The sequence below is a fragment of the Myotis davidii genome, unplaced genomic scaffold (genome assembly GCF_000327345.1).
Source record: "Myotis davidii unplaced genomic scaffold, ASM32734v1 scaffold726, whole genome shotgun sequence".
Taxonomy (NCBI): domain Eukaryota; kingdom Metazoa; phylum Chordata; class Mammalia; order Chiroptera; family Vespertilionidae; genus Myotis; species Myotis davidii.
The window spans coordinates 303,514-322,170 of NW_006297808.1; the positions used below are offsets into that span (position 1 = coordinate 303,514).

Genomic DNA, 18,657 nt, shown 5'->3' on the forward strand with positions numbered 1-18,657 from the left:
GGCGAGTTTGATGTGCTTGGGATAGAGGAACAAGTTAAACAACTCAAAGAAATGTGATAAATACAGAAGGTGGGACTTTATATGAGACAATTGGCCTGGTTGCATAAAAAGTAAGGGGCAAAGGATTGGTGGGGGCAGTGACACAGCAGGCAAGGTTGCTCTCAAGCCTTGATTGGATTCTGATGTGACCAATAAAACAACAAAACAGCTATAAAATACTTTTCTGAGACAATTGGGGAAACTATGGATTAGATATTGGGTAATACTGGGAATTACTATTGTTAATTTTCTTTTTTTTAAAGCTCTATGGCCTTTTAAGACCCAAATTCAAGTCATTTTAAAAATATATATTTTTATTAATTTCAGAGAGGAAGGGAGAAGGGGAGAAACATCAATGATGAGAGAGAATCATTGATTGGCTGCCTCCTGCATGCCCCCTATTGGGATCAAGCCTGCAACCCGGGCTGTGCCTTTGACTGGAGTCAAACCCAGGACCCTTCACTCCCCAGGCCAACATTCTAACCACTGAGCCAAACTGGCTAGGGCTATTACTAATTTTCTTTAATCTGATCGGTTTTGAAGAGAATGTACTTTTAGGATATGCATGTTGAAATCTTCACTGTATTCAGGAAGTGAAATATTATGATATTTATGAATTAATTTAAAATGGTTCAGCAAGACCAACCACCCAACCAACTAACGAACCCTATACACATATAGGCAAATGATAATAATTGTTGAATGTAGGTGGTGGGCATAGGGATTCGTTAACCTATTATTTCAACTATTTTTAATGTTTGAAATTTATCATAATAAAGTTTGTGGAAAATCTCTCCTCAAAGACAGCCCATTGGATAGTGTTCTATACTTCATGTGGCTGAAAAATAGTTGTTCTGTGGAAAGTGGCCTCACAGAGTGATCTGATCATAAATTCCTAACTGGTCCTAACTGGTTTGGTCAGTGAATAAAGCATCAGGCCCCAGGTTCAGTTCTGGTCAGGGCATGTACCTTGGTTGCAGGCTCAATCCCTGGCCCTGGCCAGGGTGTATGCAGGAGGCAACCAATCCATGTGTCTCTCTCACATCGATGTTTCTCTCTCTCTCTGTCTCTCCCTCTCACATCCACTCTCTCTAAAAATCATTGGAAAAATATCCTTGGGAAGGATTCACAACAACAAGTTCCTAACTGGGCAGATTACATAGTGGGTAGTCATGCTCCAGGCGCGTAACTTCTCTGGGAAAGGCTCTTTGCATTGAGCAAGGCCTGGCCATTGTTTCTGTGCGTTTAGGTTAACACGCCTTTGAAACACCCCTCCTTCCAAAGAGTGACCTCTCAAGAGGGCACAGAATCTCATTACTTTCCTATAATCCATTCTCAACCTTGCTTTCTCCCACCTTCATGTAATCTTCCTTACTTCCCTCCTTAATTTCAAATGCATAAAAGAAACTGCAACACCGTCATTCTCGCCCTATTTGTTGCTCAGTTGGCTGGAGCTTCATCCTGTTCACCAAAAGGTGACAGGTTTGATTCCTGGTCAGGTTGTGGGTTCAGTTCCCCTTACGGGCACATACAGAAGGCAAACAATCAATATTTCTCTCACACATTGACCTTTCTCTCTCTTCCTTCCTCTCTTTAAAATCAATTTAAAAAGACAAAACACCCCAAAACAAAAAAATGTCATTCTATGGAGCATTTGAAATCTTGCCTGGCATGTTGTTTGGCTCAAATAAACTCCTATAAAAATTCTCTACAGGCTGCCAGGGCAGTATGGCTCAGTGGTTGGTTGTGTCGATCTATGAACCAGGAGGTCATGGTATGATTCCCAGTCAGGGCATATGCTCAGATTTTGGGCTCAATCCCCAGGAGGGGGCGTTCAGGGGGCAGCTGAGCAATGATTCTCTCATCAATGTTTCTCCCTCCTCTCCCTTCCTCTCTCTGAAATCAATTAAAAAAACATTTTAAAAAATTCTCTACAGGTTTGGATGATGCTTACATGGACATTAGTGTACACACTTTTGTGTATATAACTGCAACTATTCTTATGTAAACGAAGGAGGATCAAAAGCCCAATTTATATGTAAGAAAGGTTTGGGAAAACAGAATTCATGTGGGAAATGTGAGACTGGTGAGGCAGGAAGCTGTGGTGCTCCAGGGGAGCAAAAGGACTGGGGTGAGGCTAGAGAGGTGGCATGGATGGAATGGGGAAGGGCTTTGAATGCCAGGCTAAAGAGCCTGATTTCTTCTGTGGGACTTAGACAAGCTGCCAAATGGCAGGATCAACTTTGGTATTTTAAAAAATAGACATTTTTATTATTTCTGAAATGAAAAGAGATAGAGATAGAGAAAGAGAGAGAGAGAGAGAGAGAGAGAGAGAGAGAGAGAGAGAGAGAAAAGTCATAGATTGGCTGCTTCCTGCACGCCCACACTGGGTATTGAGCCCGCAACCTGGGCATGTGCCCTGACCTGGAATTGAACTGTGACTTCTTAGTTCATGGGTCAACACACAACCACTGAGCCACGCCAGCCAGGCAACTGTGGTATTTTAGTTGGGAGTGGTGAGGATGATGAACTGGAGCCTTGATCTCAAGAGCCTTTAGAGGCAAGGCAGACTGGGAGTCCCCTCTGAAGGGACCAGCTGCCACTTGGGGACAGCTCATATCCCCTCCAAAGGGGTGAGCTGTATGTGAGCCCAGCAGATTTCTCAAATACAGCCACAGTTCTTTTTTTAAATGTGAATTTTTCTAGTTTATAGTGTTGGCCCATTTAAAAACAAAAGCAAAGCAAACCGCTGTGGGAGGCAGACAAAGCAGATCTGAGGCCCTGATCAGGCTTGGGGACCAGCATTCCCAGGCTGGAGGCTGGAGGCAAGTCAGGGGCTGTGATAACCCAGATGGCAGTGCTGGTGGCTGACCTGAGGTGATGGTGAAGAGATTGATTGGTAGAGGCCTGATTGCAGAGATACCCAGAGGTGGACTCCATCCAGGAGACTTGGTGACTAAGCTGAAGAGGGGAGGGCGGAGTCCAGGGTGACATTCTGGCGATGGAGTCACAGAGGGCAGAGTGTGGGGGAAAGGAGTGTGTCTGTCTGGGGGTGTGGCCTTTGAAGGGCCTTTGGGCCCTCTTGCGACAGGCTGGAGGCCTGGAGAGCGGATGAGCTGGAGTTCCTGGGTAGGCATCTGTGCTGGAGGAGGAGCTCTCTGGAGAGAGTCAGAGGCGGGAAAGAGCCGAGGACAGAATGGAAAAAGGGGAGGGGATGGAGAAGGAAAGGTAAGACTTTCTGGGGCAAAAGAGGCCATCCCTGGTGCTGACTCAATGTACTCCTGATCCTTTACAGCTCTGTGCCAGGCCCTAAACCAGCGGTTCTCAACCTGTGGGTCGCGACCCCTTTGGGGGTCGAACGACCCTTTCACAGGGGTCGCCTAAATACATCCTGCATATCAGATATTTACATTATGATTCGTAACAGTAGCAAAATTACAGTTATGAAGTAGCAACAAAAATAATTTTATGGTTGGGGGTCACCACAACATGAGGAACTGTATTAAAGGGTCGCGGCATTAGGAAGGTTGAGAACCACTGCCCTAAACAGATGAATAAGTGGGGCCATACAAAATCCTGACACACCCTCTAGGGCCTGGTCTCCAAGTTGACTGGCCCCCTCATCAAGGACCGTGGGTCCAAATCCACAGAATGGAATCTAGGCCAACCCACATGCTTTCGACTTGACCTCCATCAAGGTCATCAGAGGCCTGGACCAAGGCTGGAATGCAGGTTGTCCATGCCCTGGAATCAGTCTGACCTGAGCCTGCCAAACCTGTGGAGTGGTGGTGAGCACCTCTTCCTCACCACCTTTGTTTGTTTGTTTGTTTAATCTTTATTGTTGAAAGTATTACAGATGCCCGCCTTGACCCCTTCTAGCCTGCACCTGCCCCTGCCCATTCTTCCTCATTTCAGGGTAAGGAAAAAGGGACCTTTGTTGGGCAGTTACTATGTGTTGGGTTGTGTCAGGTACTGTCTAGTTTATCATATATCAGACCTGCACGATAGATATTCTTGTTATTTTACATTGATCACAATAATCATTCATTCATTCATTCATTCATTCAGTATACATTTACCCAGTATCTTTTATGGGCCATGGAACTGCATTAGGCACTGGAGATACAAAAGCCTAAAACACTAGAAATGGAATCAGAACACAAGGGAAGTGGGTTCCTGTGTTGTTTCTCATATTACATAGGAATGATCCCCACCTCCACCCCATTTCTGGCCCAGTTCCATCCAGATTTTGCGTACTCCTTAGGGGACTGTGTCAGAATGTTGGCAGGGGAAGAGGGGCTTTGAAACATACTCTGAAAAATCTTCCCATATGTTTCTGATTTGGCAGGCTATAATAACCAGAACATTCTCCTATTAAAACTCTTTGAAATGTGTGATAAAATTTAAAAATTTTATTTTAAATGCATAGCCGAGCTCCCATGGAAGAAAGGGAAATCTCAGGAGTCCAGAAAGAAATAGGGGAGAAAACATTGTAGATGACAGCCAGTGAGTTGATAATGTGTCTTCCCTTAGGTGTCAATGAGAGTCAATAACAGGAGTGATAGGAGATGAGGCTCTGCACTAGGTTTGCCAGGAAAAAAATACAGGATAATACACGGGGTGTGTGTGTGCGTGTGTGTGTGTGTGTGTGTGTGTGTGTGTGTAGGAAATACACAGACAGCCCTGCCAGATAGCTCAGTTGGAGCATCATCCAGATATCCAAGTTTGCAAGTTCAATCCCCTGGTCAGGCACATACAAGAAGTAATCAATGAATGCATAAATAAGTGGAACAACGAATTGATGTCTCTCTAAACACCAGATTTTTCTCTCTCTCTCTCTCTCTCTCTCTCTCTCTCTCTCTCTCTCTCTCTCATCAATTTCTTTTCCATTTTTTTTTAAAGCCACACTCTCAGTGAAAGGATAGACTAGACATAATGTGTGTACCCAGGAAAGTCCTAAGCTTGCCTGCCTCAGCCTGGAAGGGTAGGGAGGTTAATTTTATACCTTGCTAAGTCAAGTATGCTGTTAAACGTTGAATGGTCACTACCAAAAGGTAAGAAATAGAGTGTATAATAATTATGGGAGTAAGCAGTTTTAGCCTCACAGTTTGAACTCTGGTGGAGATAGGAACTGGAGATTGAGTTAATCACCAGTGGCCCAAAATTTGTTTAAAATATGTTTTTATTGATTTCAGAGAGGAAGGGAGAGAGAAACATCAATGACGAGAGAGATTCATTGACCAGCTGCCTCCTGCATGCCCCCTACTGGGGATCAAACCTGCAACCTGGGCATGTGCCCTGACCAGGAATCATAGATTGATGCTCAACCACTGAGCTACACTGGCTGGGCTGAAAGCACTAGGCAAAGGAAAGGGTGAACCCTCAGAGATTATTTTTAAAATTTTAAAAAATATTTTTTGTATATTTTTATTGATTGAAGGGAGAGAGGAAGGGAGAGAGAAACATCAATGACGAGAGAGATTCATTGACCAGCTGCCTCCTGCATGCCCCCTACTGGGGATCAAACCTGCAACCTGGGCATGTGCCCTGACCAGGAATCATAGATTGATGCTCAACCACTGAGCTACACTGGCTGGGCTGAAAGCACCCCTTTAAAAATAGGGGGAAAAGGCACAGAAACAATGGACAGGGATTGCCTAAGGCAAAGTTAAACCTTCACTACAGAAAAATTTTATGCCTGGGTGTGACCACCCACCATGACCTGCCCAGTTAGGAATTTAGGATCAGATCACACTCAGAGGTGACTTTCCACAGAACCCTTCTTTCATCCAAAAATCTATACAAAATGATCCTGATAATGCAGAATAAGATGAAACTATCTCAAATGTTTGCGTACAGCTTTTAGTGAATGGGGAAAATACTACATAAAAATGCTGTTATACAAGGCAATATACAGATATACTGGTGGTCATTTCTGGGTAGTGGGTGGGGGTGATATTTATCTTCTTATGAATGTATGGATATGTTCTGATTTCTCAACATTTATATACTCAGCATCTTGAGATTCATTTAATGAATAGAACAAGAAAGTAAATGTAAACCCTTCAAGAGATTTGGCACAATGGCCAATAAAATAAAAACATATAAATAATAAAATGAGGAAAAAAGAAAAGCTTGCCCCATATCACCACTTCTGTTCAACATTGTATGGGTGGTACTAGCCAGTACAGCAAAACAGGAAAATAAACTGATGGTGTATTTGAATTGGAATAGGCCATTTGCTTCACCAAAGAGAACTATATATCTGTTTATCTATATATCTGTTAATAGAGGGTTTCTCTATTTATGGAAGACTCAGCAATATTTGAAAAAAATTAATTTGTTATTGGCATGTTTGAGCTTCTTAAACTAGAATTTTACAGCTTTTCATGAGTGGTTTGGGGCGAACCACAGAAGGAAACAGCATATTTTCTATATACACAATTGTCCTGCTGTGTTAACGCCTCAGTTTGCAAGAAGGATGCACTTTAAAAGAAGGACATTATATAATTTTAAAGCCCCTATTAATTTGTAAAAACAACTGGCTCTGCTATAAACTCTGGCAAAAAGGCAGTAATTTGATTTGCACTTAAATGGTATTTTTGCTGTGAAATGTCATTTGGCAAAAGAATTAACTTCTTTAGATTTGTATTTCCAAGTCTTTATGACTTAGAATGCTGTGTTATAGTCTGATAATTTTAACTGAAAACTATTACCTGCATTTTGCTGCACTCTAAACTTAAACAGTGGAACAATTGTTCACATTTTTTAGTTTTCTCCCCCCCCCCATCTTTTAGCATTTTACATTTGTGTAACATAAAATTGCCATGTAACTTATAAAAAAGCTGGGGGCGGGGGCGGGCTGCAGGGGGCCATGTGTCAAAAATCACACTTGTATAATTGCTAAATCATGACATGTCAGTTTATTGGAATGTAATTATATCTTGAAGTAACTGTGACCATAAAGCTTTTTTTCTAAAAGGAAACTTGTGCCAGGCTGGTGTGGCGTCATGGTTGAGCGTTGATCTATGAATCAGGAGGTCAAGGTTTGATTCCCAGTGGGGGCACATGCCCGGGTGGCAGGCTCGATCCCCAATGGGGAGTGTGTAGGAGGCAGCCGATCAACGATTCTCTCTCAGCATTGATATTTCTATCTTTCTCTCCATCTTCCTTCCTGTTTCTGAAATCAATTAAAAAATATTTAAAAGAAAACTCGTGATTTGACTTATAAATCAACTTCAGCGTAAATTCCATGTACTTAATGCTTCTAATAATATGGTGCCACAAGGGGAAAAACAGTTGACTTACATTAACCACTAAATGCAGTGCAGTGGTTTTCATTCCTGGAAAACCCTTATTTCCAATTAATGGAGGCCAGGTGTCATCTAAAAAACAATACACAAAGTTTCTATTTCAGGGCATGTAATTACAAACACTACATAGTTTTGCTAATACTGGCAGTTGTTGTATACAGAGTATTTTGCCTTTATTTTATAACTAGAGGCCTGGTGCACAGATTCATGCACTTTGAAAGGAAATTGATTAGAAGGTGGCTGGTGAGGTGGGACTGGGCAAGACAGGAAGGACATGCCCTGGAGCCAACTTCCTGTGGTCCCTCCCCGGCCAGCAGCACCTGGGGCGGGGCCAGGGCTCGAAGGGCATCTGTGGAGTGAGCAGGGTCCTTCCAGCAGGTGGGGTCCCTCGGCCTGGCCTGCGGGGATCAGGCTGAAACCAACAGTCCAACATCCCCTGAGGGGTCCCAGAGTGCACGAGAGGGCACTTTGCAAAGTTGCTTTCGCTCGGCAGCTCCTGTATTGAGCCTCTGCCCCTTGGTGGTGGGTGTGAGTCAGTGTGCCAATCAGCTGGTCGGCCAGCTGCTTAGCCTTTTATATAGAGAGATGCTTAATGTGAGTGACTGACTTGTCAAGTTTCTTATAAAAGAGAAAGTTAATATATGCATGTAAATAACAGAAATAATATATGAAATGATTTGAAAATTATTGTTTTTTTCTAATTAAAATATTACCTATAAAACTCACATGGTTGCCGAACCGGTTTGGCTCAGTGGATAGAGCGTCAGCCTGCAGACTCAAGGGTCCCAGGTTTGATTCCGGTCAAGGGCATGTACCTTGGTTGCGGGCACATCCCCAGTGGGGGGTGTGCAGGAGGCAGCTAATCGATGTTTCTCTCTCATCGATGTTTCTAACTCTCTATCCCTCTCCCTTGTTCTCTGTAAAAATCAATAAAATATATTTAAAAAAAACTCACATGATTATCTCAATAGATGTAGTAAAAGCATTTGAATATGGAACTACCATTTGACTCAATGATCCCACTCTTAGTAATATATCCTGAGAAACCCGAAACACCAGTCAGAAAGAATGTATGCACCCCTATGTTCATAGCAGCACAATTTACGATAGCTAAGATCTGGAAACAGCCCAAATGCCCATCGGTAGATGAGTAGGTAAAAAAGCTGTAGAACATTTATACCATGGAATACTATACAGCAGTAAGAAAGAAGAACCTTGGACAGGGACTATTAGGTAGTGAATGCCTGGGGCGGGTGGGAGCGGGCTAGAACAGGTTAATGGAAGAAAAAAGTATATGTAATACTTTCAAAAATAAAGATTTTTTTTAAAAAGCACTTGACAAAATTCTACATCCTTCCATGATAAAAACACTCAACAAACTAGGAATAGAAGGAAACTCCCTCCAAAATACCCATAATGCCCTGCATCCTCCCCATACACCAGGGTTGTGAGTTTGATCCTTGGTCAGGGCACATACAGGAACCAACCAATGAATGTATAAATAAGTGGAACAATAAATGGATGGGTTCTCTCTCTCTCTTTCTAAAATCAATCAATAAATTTTAAAAAGTTAAAAAAAAAACCCCATAGCAAACATCTTACTAAAATTAAAGACCTAAATAGATGGAAAGACATGATCATGGATTGGAAAGACTTACTATTGTTAAGATGTCAATACTTCAGTACTCCTCAATTGACTTAAAGTCCCTGTCCTTTTAAAATATGTTTTAATTAACTTTTTAGAGAGAGGAAGGGAAAGGGAGAGAAGAACATAGATGTGAAAAACATCAATTGACTGCCTCCTGCACGCCCCCTACTGGAGGTAGAGCCCTGACTGGAAATTGAACTTGTGACCTTTTGGTGCATGGGATGAAGCTCAAGCAACTGAGTCACACCCGGCCAGGGCGACCTGTAGTCCTATTAAAAGCCCCAGCTTGGGGCAGATTTGGGGTGGAGGGGGTCAAAGAGGGGGAAAGGAGGACATATGTAATACTTTGAACAATACAGATAAATTTAAATAATAAAAGCCAGCTGACTCCCCACCCAGAAATGGATAGGCTGTTCCTAAAATTCATGGAAATTCATAATGAAAGTTAAAACCAGCAATAAAACAAGATGTCTACTCTCCCCACTTCTATTCAACATTGAGGGTTCAATTAGGGAAGAAAAGCAAATAAGGTATCCAGACTGGAACAGAAAAAGTAAAACTCATTTGCAGATGTCATAATCTTGTATATAGAAAATTCTAAGAAATCCAGAAAATTACTAGAGCTAATAAGAGTTCAGCCAGGAACCAAGATTAATATACAGAAATCAGTTTTATTTGTATTCACTTAACAAACAATCCAAAAGGAAATTAAGAATTTCATTAAAAAGAACAAAATACTTAGGAATAAATTTAACAAAAGAAGTACAAGATTTAATTTCTTTCAATGACATTTTGTAGTTCTCTCTCTAAAAAAAAATCAATCAAAATATATATTTTTAAAAGGACGCACTTCACTGTATATAAATTTATCTAAAAATTATCTTGGTGGTTCATTTATCCATATTTTATGTTTTAGGCTCATTAGGTCTCTCCTTTTTTCTTTTAAAAAATGTGTTTTTTATTGATTTTAGAGAGAGGAAGGGAGAGGGAGACAGAGATAGAAACATCAATGATGACAGAGAATCATTGATCTGCTGCCTCCTGCATACCCCCTGTTGGGGATTGAGCCCACAACCCAGGCATGTGCCCTGTCTGGCAATAGAACTGTGACATCCTGGTTCATAGGTCAATGCTCAACCACTGAGCAACACTGGCTGGGCAGGTCTCTCCTTTTTTCAGTGCTAATGGAATTCTACTGAGTAGGCTTGAAAATGCTAATAAGAGGCTTAGAAAGAGAAGTATAAAATGCATGCTCTTGTCCTACAGCTGCAGAAATGCAGACATCATTGAGTACCAGAAAGCTATTTTTGACAAAGTAGTAAATTGAGAGGATTCACAAAATGTCATTGAAAGAAATTAAATCTTGTACTTCTTTTGTTAAATTTATTCCTAAGTATTTTGTTCTTTTAATGAAATTCTTAATTTCCTTTTGGATTGTTTGGATGCGAGAGTGTGCAAATGTATACTCCTCTTCTAGAAGCAGTGTTTGTTCAAATGAGTCTTCTAAGACACCCAGACTTCAGGGTTTTTAACTATATTCTGTGAACTGTAACCAATAGTCCCTAAAAGACTGCATTCCGGTTATCTTATTTAACAATTTGTTGCCCTTGTAATGATGTTTAATCTGATGTATATGCTCTCTGAAAGATACAGATAATTAAAGTTCATTTTGTTAAGCCAGGAAAAGAATCATTGGCACTTTTTTCCTTTTCCTACCTGCAAAAATTTAATAAAACTCAACCTATTGGATTTATTGTTCAGAGGGTTGTAGAGACTGAATTTAAATTTATAGGGCTAACAAGTGAAAGCAGAACATTAAGAGTAAATGTAGAATCATTTAATTAATGACTGAATAATTTAGCTATTTATTTGGAGATTAAGATGGCAACTGGGCCTCCTAGACCTTGTCAGTTCAATTATAAATTACTAGAGGCCCGGTGCATGAAATTCGTGCATGGTGGCGGGGTGTGTGTGTGTGTGTGTGTGTGTCTGTGTGGAGGGGGGTGTCCATCAGCCCACCCTGCACCCTCTCCAATCTGGGACCCCTTGAGGGATGTCCGACTAAATGGGCAGTCAGACATCCCTCTCTCAATCCAGGACTGCTGGTCGCCAACTGCTTACCTGCCTACCAGCCCAATCACTCCCTAACCACTCCCCTGCCAGCCTGATCGATGCCTAACTGCTCCCCTGCCGGCTCAATTGCCCCTAACTGCCCTCCCCTGCCGGCCTGGTCACCCACAACTGCCCTCCCTTGCTGGCCATCTTGTGGTGGCCATCTTGTGTGTAGGAGTAATGGTCAATTTGCATATTACCTCTTTATTAGATAGGATTTCATTCATTAATTTACCCAGCAAATACTTCAACCCCACTCCAGGTACCAACTACTAGTATCAATCAGGGAGCAGTCAGGAGAGCAGAAACTAAAATTGATAATTTACCAGAACCGAGGAGCTCTAAGTTGTATCTCCATGCAGCTGGTGCTCAGAACTGGAAGGAACCCTGAGGCCAGGTACCTTTGGGTGGTGCCAGACGACTGAGGAAGCAGGAGGAGGGGTGTTGTGACTGGTACTCACTTCTGAAGAGAGAGTATGGGCCATGTGTGGGGCTAGTAGTCGGGGACAGAAGCCAAATGCTCACTGCTGTTGAAGACAATCCCTGGAAAGGTGGAAGGAAGTCCTTTCCCCCCTTTGTCCATCTTCCGATGTCCCTTTTAGTGCTTCCTATTGTCAGAAGAAACAGAGCTGGCAAGATAAATGGACCTTCATAGATGGGAGAGATTGTGAAATTTATTTGGTCATGTCTTTGACCTTGAACTCAGCGCTGAGCACCTTGCCAATGTAGATGGGTTTCTGGTATCCCCTGGCATAAAGAGACATCTCAGGTAATCTAATTGCCACTCGAGGTTTCTTGAGATGAAGTGCCTATTGAATCCAATGCCAGTGGAAAACAAGTGGCTAAGGAAAACTGTAGGAGTGGTGGGTTGAGCTGGCTATTTCTGAGGGCACTACAGAGTTACAGAAAGAAGAGGATTAGACTGGGCCTTGAAATTCTCAGCGCAGGTCATGGTCAAAGAACCAGAGAGGTTCTGTGGTGGCCATATCAGCTAACTATTGCTGCGCAACAACGTCTACTAGAATTTAGTGGCTTGTCTCTCCTTTTCTGAGGATCTGGAATTCAGGAGTGGCTTATCTGGATAGTTCTGGCTCAGGGTCTCTCGTATTGGCTTGGGCTGCTGTCAGCTGAAAGCTGAAGGATCCACTTCGGAGGTACAACTTCACATGGCTGTAAAGTTGGTGTCTACTCCTTTCAGTTCTAGCAGTTTTTACTTCATGTATTTCAAAACAATGTTTTTAGATGCATACATATTTCAGAGAGTTACGTCTTTTTGGTTAGTGGACTCTTTTTTCATTATGTGATTCCATCTTTATTCCTAATAATTTCCCCAGCTCTGAAGTTTACTTTGATATTAATAACTACCATAATTAGGATACAGAACAGTTCTATCACCTTAAAAAAACTCCCTCATGTTGCCCCATTGTAGTCAAATTCTTCCCCAACCCCTAATTCCTGGCCATATTGATCTGTTCTCCAGCTCTATCATCTTGCCTTTTCTAGAATGTCACATAAAGGAAATCACCGTATGTAACATGTTTGTCTGCTTTTCTTTCTTTTTTGTATGTAACATTTTGATATTGACTTCACTCAGCAGAGCGCTTTTGAGATTTACCCACATTATTGCATGTATCAATGGTTCACTCCTTTTTATTATTTAATCAAATTTTTTGTTAATCATCACCTGAGGTTATTTTTTCCATTTATTTTTTTTAGAGACAGTGGCAGGGAGGGAGAGAGACAGAGAGAAACATCCATACATCGATGTGAGAGAGAGACATCGATTGTTTCCCACATGTGCCCTTGACCAGAATTGAACCCAAGACCCTTCAGTCCTCAGGCTGACACTCTGACTGAGCCAAACAGACTAGGACCTTTTTATTATTTAATAGTTTCCATATGGATTTAAATCAGTGACTGTATCACCTGGCATTCCTCGATACCAATACAGAGAGCGCCAGTTGCTTCATTACTCACGGACACTTGGTATTACAGTTTAAAATGTTAGCTATTCTAATAGGTGTGAGTTGAATGTCAATGGTTTTAATTTGCATGTCCCTAACGACTAGTGATGTGAAGCATCTTTTCACGTGCTTACTCGGCATCTGTTTATCTTTCTAGGTGGCGTGCAGGAGGCAGCCGATCAATGTTTCTACTTCTCTATCCCTCTCCCTCTCTCTAAAAATCAATAAGAACATATTTTTAAAAAATTGTGATGTTTATGCAACTCTGAACACATTAGAAACTATTGAGTTTTACATTTTAAGTAGGTGACTTGTATATGTGAATTATATCTTTTACATGTTACAAAATCAGTTATGACATCATAATCAGTTGCAGCAGTGAAGACTATAGCAGCTCTGTATATTTCCTTCTTTGCTTGTTATGTGTCTATCAACTAATTTTTCCTTTCCTCTACTGTTTTATGTAAAAGTACTGATGATGAGCCTTACTAAAGTCTTTCAGTTACGGAACATTCAAGTGGAATGTTGACTGGAATGGACAGTGATGACTATAGAACTTTGTTGTCCCTCCCTTTTAGGAAGAGAATGATGCATCTGTGTACGAAGGATACTTCAGTGTTAGGTGGCAGCATGAACTTGTTAGAGGTGGATGGAAATTGAATATGGTAGAAAGGTGGGTATTGGTGATGAGTAGCCACACGGGGTGGGCCGTGCTGGTTACTTACTGTGTCTCAGCCCCAAACCCACTCCATTTTGTGTTCTGTGATGCTGGACTCCTGAAAACTACATTTCCCAGACTCCCTTGCCAGCTGGCTTCCTGTTAAGGTCAGCCTGCTAGTAGGGGCCAGCTGAGGGAGACTAGAGTGAAAGGGAAGGGACTTGCTTCTGCTCTCCACACTAGTCATCATCAACAGGCATTTAGCTCCAGCGCTGACCATTTTGGCACCTACCTTCTTGTAAGTCCCAGCACCAGCTCCTTAGAATCCAACCCTTCCCCAGTGCACGTCAACATCTGAGCACTGGCCTCCTGGGGCCCCTCCCTGCAGGTTTCTGGCCAGCTTCCAAGATGACCCCCAGTGATCCCTTCTCGTCTTAGTATTAGTGACCCTGTGTGGGCCCCTCCCACGTTGAGTTGGGGTTGGCCACTGTGACCAATGGAATATGGTGACAGTGATGATGCTGTGTGAGTTCTGAGCCCAGGTCATAAAAGGCAGTGGAACTTCCACCTTGCTCTCTCGGGATGTTCACCCTAGAGCAGTGATGGCGAACCTTTTGAGCTCGGCGTGTCAGCATTTTGAAAAACCCTAACTTAACTCTGGTGCCGTGTCACATATAGAAATTTTTTATTATTTGCAACCATAGTAAAACAAAGATTTATATTTTTGATATTTTATATTTAAATGCCATTTAACAAAGAAAAATCAACCAAAAAATGAGTTCGCGTGTCACCTTTGACACGTGTGTCATAGGTCCGCCATTACTGCCCTAGAGGATGCCATGAAGACACTCAGGGAGCCCTGTGGACAAGAGCCCAAGGCCTCAACAGCCAGAGCCAACTCTCAGCCATGTGCGTGAACCACATAAAAGGGTCCTTGGGAGTGGATCCTCCAGTTCCAGCCACTTCTTCAAAAGATTGAAGCCCCAGGCAGTATCTCACGGCAACCTCAGGGCAGACCCCAGACCAGAACCACCGACCCAACCTCAGGAGAAACCCCGAACTAGAACCACTCACCCACACCACTCCCAAATCCTTTACTTAAATCATTGTTAAAAATATTACAGATGCCCCCCATCCTCCATTGCTGCTGCCAAATTCTTGACAAAAATTGTGAGCCATGAGTGATCAGTTATTTTAAGCCACCATGTTTAAGGGGTGATTTTGTTGTACAGTATCGGATAACTAAAGTCACTTCCTCTTTCCTTAAAAATGCCACTGTTTCAACAGCTGTGTGAACAATTCTCTAGATTAAAGACCCTATATTTGAAATAACTAGTGTGGTTTCTGTTTTCCTGACTGAACCCTTTAAGTTTTAGGAAGAAATGAGAGCAGTACATTCCCTAGTATCTGCTCTTCCCCCTCCCAAACCTAGCCTTGGGAAAGTCTTCACTTGTCCGGCTGGCCACCACCTCTGCTTCAGCCTCTGCACCCTCCACCCTTCACTCCGCTTCCATCCTGTCTTCCCCCCAGACTTCTAATCACAAAGCTCCGTTCTCATCCTATTTCCTCAGGGCCCCGGACAAACATTGCGACGCAGGATCTGGGGGGTGGGGGGAGCACAGAATTGAGTTTATTGTTCTGAGTCTGGGTTTTGTTCCTTGGACATGGTTTTTCCTGGATGGAGGTGACTGTCCCACCTCCCTGAGTCGCAGTCCCGTGGGCCTGTTTAGATTATTTTCCAGGTTCAAAGTGCACTAGAAGGCTTCACAGTTTTAATACTTCCTAGATGCTCAACTGAGGCAAAGTGATAAAATGGCCCCCCCACCAGCCCATAAAATAAAACCCCAAGCCCCCAGCAGCTGCTGCTGCAGCCGTATGAAAAAATAATACAAACTCTTCTTAAAAAATAGATTACACAGAAAGAACCCAGAGGACAGAGGGGCACAGGGAGAGGCAGGGGCTGCTCCAGCTACGTAGGGAGCCTCAGGGAGAGGTCCAGGAGGGCGCTGAGATGAACTCCAGGGGGCTGGGATGCTGGTGGACACCTGCCTCGTCCGCTCTGCCCAACGTTCCTCTGCTGCTCCTCCCAGCAACTCTGCCAGGGCCCTCCCTTTACCCTGAGGCCTAGTACCTGCTTCTCACTAAAGTGGCTTTAATAAAGAAACAAAAAGACCCAAAGCAAGAAGGGCTGCTGCCCCACCAACAGGGCTGCCCTCTACCGGAGCAGACGTCTCTTTGCTTTGGGGGTTTGGATAGTTCTCAATACCTGCTACTACCTAGACACCCCGGGGAGGGGGTGGTGATAGGCCCCCGACTCCCTTATGGCTCCTGGGAACACCGCTCCCTGGACACACCCCCTCCTGTGTACTCAGCCGTGACAGGGCATGGTCTGAAGTTGGCCTCCAGCAAGGCCTTGGAGGAGCTGCAGGCAGCTGGAGCGTGTGCAGGATGGGCGGGGCGGTGGGGTGTGGGACGGGGCACAATTCACATGGACCCTCAAGCTCATGCAGGAGAAGCAAGAGGGGGCAACCCCACCGAGACAGAGGTAAGGCAGGGTGAGGTGATGGTGTGTATGCAGTCAGGCCAGCTCTGCGGCTGGGGGGCAGAGACAGCGCAGGGGCCACAGTCCACAGGGTAGGAGGCAAGTCAGGGCCTAGTGATGGGGAGGGGTCTGGGTGCCCACTTTTGCTGAGGGCTCCACACCCGGCTGCCTCCTGCAGAGGAATCTGGTGCAGGGTGGATTTTCCGGAGTGGGGACAGGGGCTGCTGGGTGGGCTGGGCTCAGTCAGGGACCTCGGGGTGGGCAGGCAGTCCACTTTCGCCACGCCGGTAGGTCTCCCAGAAGCCCCTGTCCAGCTGCTCCAACTGTGAGCCTAGTGGCAGGTGGCCGGCCAAGTGCATGCGGAGGGTCTCCAACCATTGCTCCAGCTTCACGAAGGAGGGCCTGGGATGACAGGTCAGGGGAGAGGGATGGTGGGTTCTGGCTCTGCTGGGGACCGGCCCACCCAAGGCTGCCCAGGCCGAGCCCTACCCCACTCACCTCTTCTCAGGGTCCAGATCACAGCAGCGCACGGTAATGGGGAAGAAGCTCGGGGGGCAGTTTGGGGGGCAATAGCGGTCCAGGAAGCCTCGCACATTGAGGCCAAAGTCCATGGTGCGAGGCAGGTAGTCTGGGTCAGCGTTCACCCGCCCGATGATCTGTCCAGCACAGGGCCAGCCGTTACCCAGGGGTCCTTGGGGCTGGGTACCACCCAGGAGGCGTTTGAGGGAGGTTACACTAGGCCTGGATGCAAATTGCTGTGGGCAGCCCAGTTCCCAGGAGCCTCCCTAACCTGCAGCCTAGGACGGTAGGGAGTGGAGAGGAGCCACCGGGCCTGATGCCAACTGCTGCCCACCCCTGGACCTACCTCACACAGGACGATTCCAAAGGAAAACACATCCACCTTCTCATCATAGCTTCGGCCTAGGCAAAGAAACTGACTATTAGCAGGCGAGGCAGGGATCCAAGTGTCAGGGAGGCTGGGCCAGGGACTGGCAAGCCACATGGATGCCCTGCCCAGCAGGTCAGGACCAGAAGGAAGATGCTCTGCCCCTGACACTACCAGGACTGAGAAAACTTTGGGGGGTGAGGACAAGAGCCCTGGGGAGGGGTACCAGGCCCAGCTTGGTCACTGACAAGCTGTATGATTCCAGACAAGTCATGGACTTCATTGTGGCCCTGAAAGCTAACCATGCCAAACCCCTGGAACCTGTGAATGCTACTTTGTTGAAAACAGGGTCTTTGAAGATACGATAAAGGTTCTTGAGAGGAGATAATCCTGGATTATCCAGGCAAGCCCTAAATACTATCTTATACCTTATAAGAGAGAAGACTCACAGAAGAAGAGGCAGTGGCCATGGGAAGGTGGGAGCAGAGATTGGAATGATGTAGCCTAAAGCCTGGAAACACCAAGACAGTTGCCTGAAGCAGCAAGGAACGAACTCTCCTCTACAGTCTCTGCAGGGAGCACAGCTCCACTGATTTCAGACTTCCAGCTTCCAGAACCTTATATAAGAGAATAAACTTCTTTCGTTTTAAGTCACCCAGTCTGTGGTAATTGGTTACAGCACCTTCAGAACTCTCAAAGCTTCAGCTTCCTCATCTGTAAAATGGGAAGAATGCCATCTACCTCATGATGCTAAAAACAATCAATATAGCCACTCATTTACTGAATGCTACCTAGTTTATAACCTTATCTAATCCTCACACCACCCGTTAAAGATAGGGACTGTTAGCCTACTTTACAGGTGAAGTTATGTGGGGGGCTATGCTAACTTCAGTCAGAGCAGGCGCTGAGGTGACTCCTAGTCTGCCTGTCCTGACCCTGTGTCTGCATGCCACCTGCCTGTGGAGGGGCTTTACAATCCATGGTCTAGGCCAGTGATGCGAACCTTTTGAGCTCGGCGGGTCAGCATTTTGAAAAACCCTAACTTAACCCTGTGCTGTGTCACATATAGAAATTTTTTGATCTTTGCAACCATAGTAAAACAAAGATTTATGTTTTTGATATTTATTTTATATATTTAAATGCCATTTAACAAAGAAAAATCAACCAAAAAAATGAGTTCACGTGTCACCTCTGACACGCGTGTCATAGGTTCGCCATCACTAGTCTAGGCATACACAGGACCACAGTGTGACAGGCCTGATTAAAAAAGGAAGGGAGTGGGAGAGAGGGCCTGTCCTAGGTGGAATGACGGCCCTCAAAGATGTCCATGGCCTGAGCCCTGGAACTTGTGAATTCACTGCCTTATATGGGACTGTGCAGAAGTGATTAAGGATCTTGAGGCAGGGGTGCGGGGGGGAGATCTTGGATTATTGGGATGAACTCTATGTAGTCACAAAGGTCCTTATGAGAGGGAGGAGAGTCAGAGTCAGGGAAA

The 18,657-nt window shown here is 44.4% G+C and overlaps 1 protein-coding gene across 1 annotated transcript in view; it reads right to left on the reverse strand.

The window, feature by feature from the left end:
- Positions 1 to 15,335: 15,335 nt before the first annotated feature.
- The window catches only part of LIMK1 (LIM domain kinase 1), a 20,982-nt gene continuing 17,660 nt past the window's right edge, over positions 15,336 to 18,657 (reverse strand). Inside the window, exons 13-15 of the mRNA XM_015570253.1 lie at positions 17,142 to 17,197; positions 16,775 to 16,932; positions 15,336 to 16,678 (exon numbers count right to left, since the gene is read on the reverse strand). Coding sequence (XP_015425739.1) covers positions 16,516 to 16,678; positions 16,775 to 16,932; positions 17,142 to 17,197 — 377 coding nt within the window. The 3' untranslated portion in view covers positions 15,336 to 16,515. The remainder of the gene's footprint in view (positions 16,679 to 16,774; positions 16,933 to 17,141; positions 17,198 to 18,657) is intronic.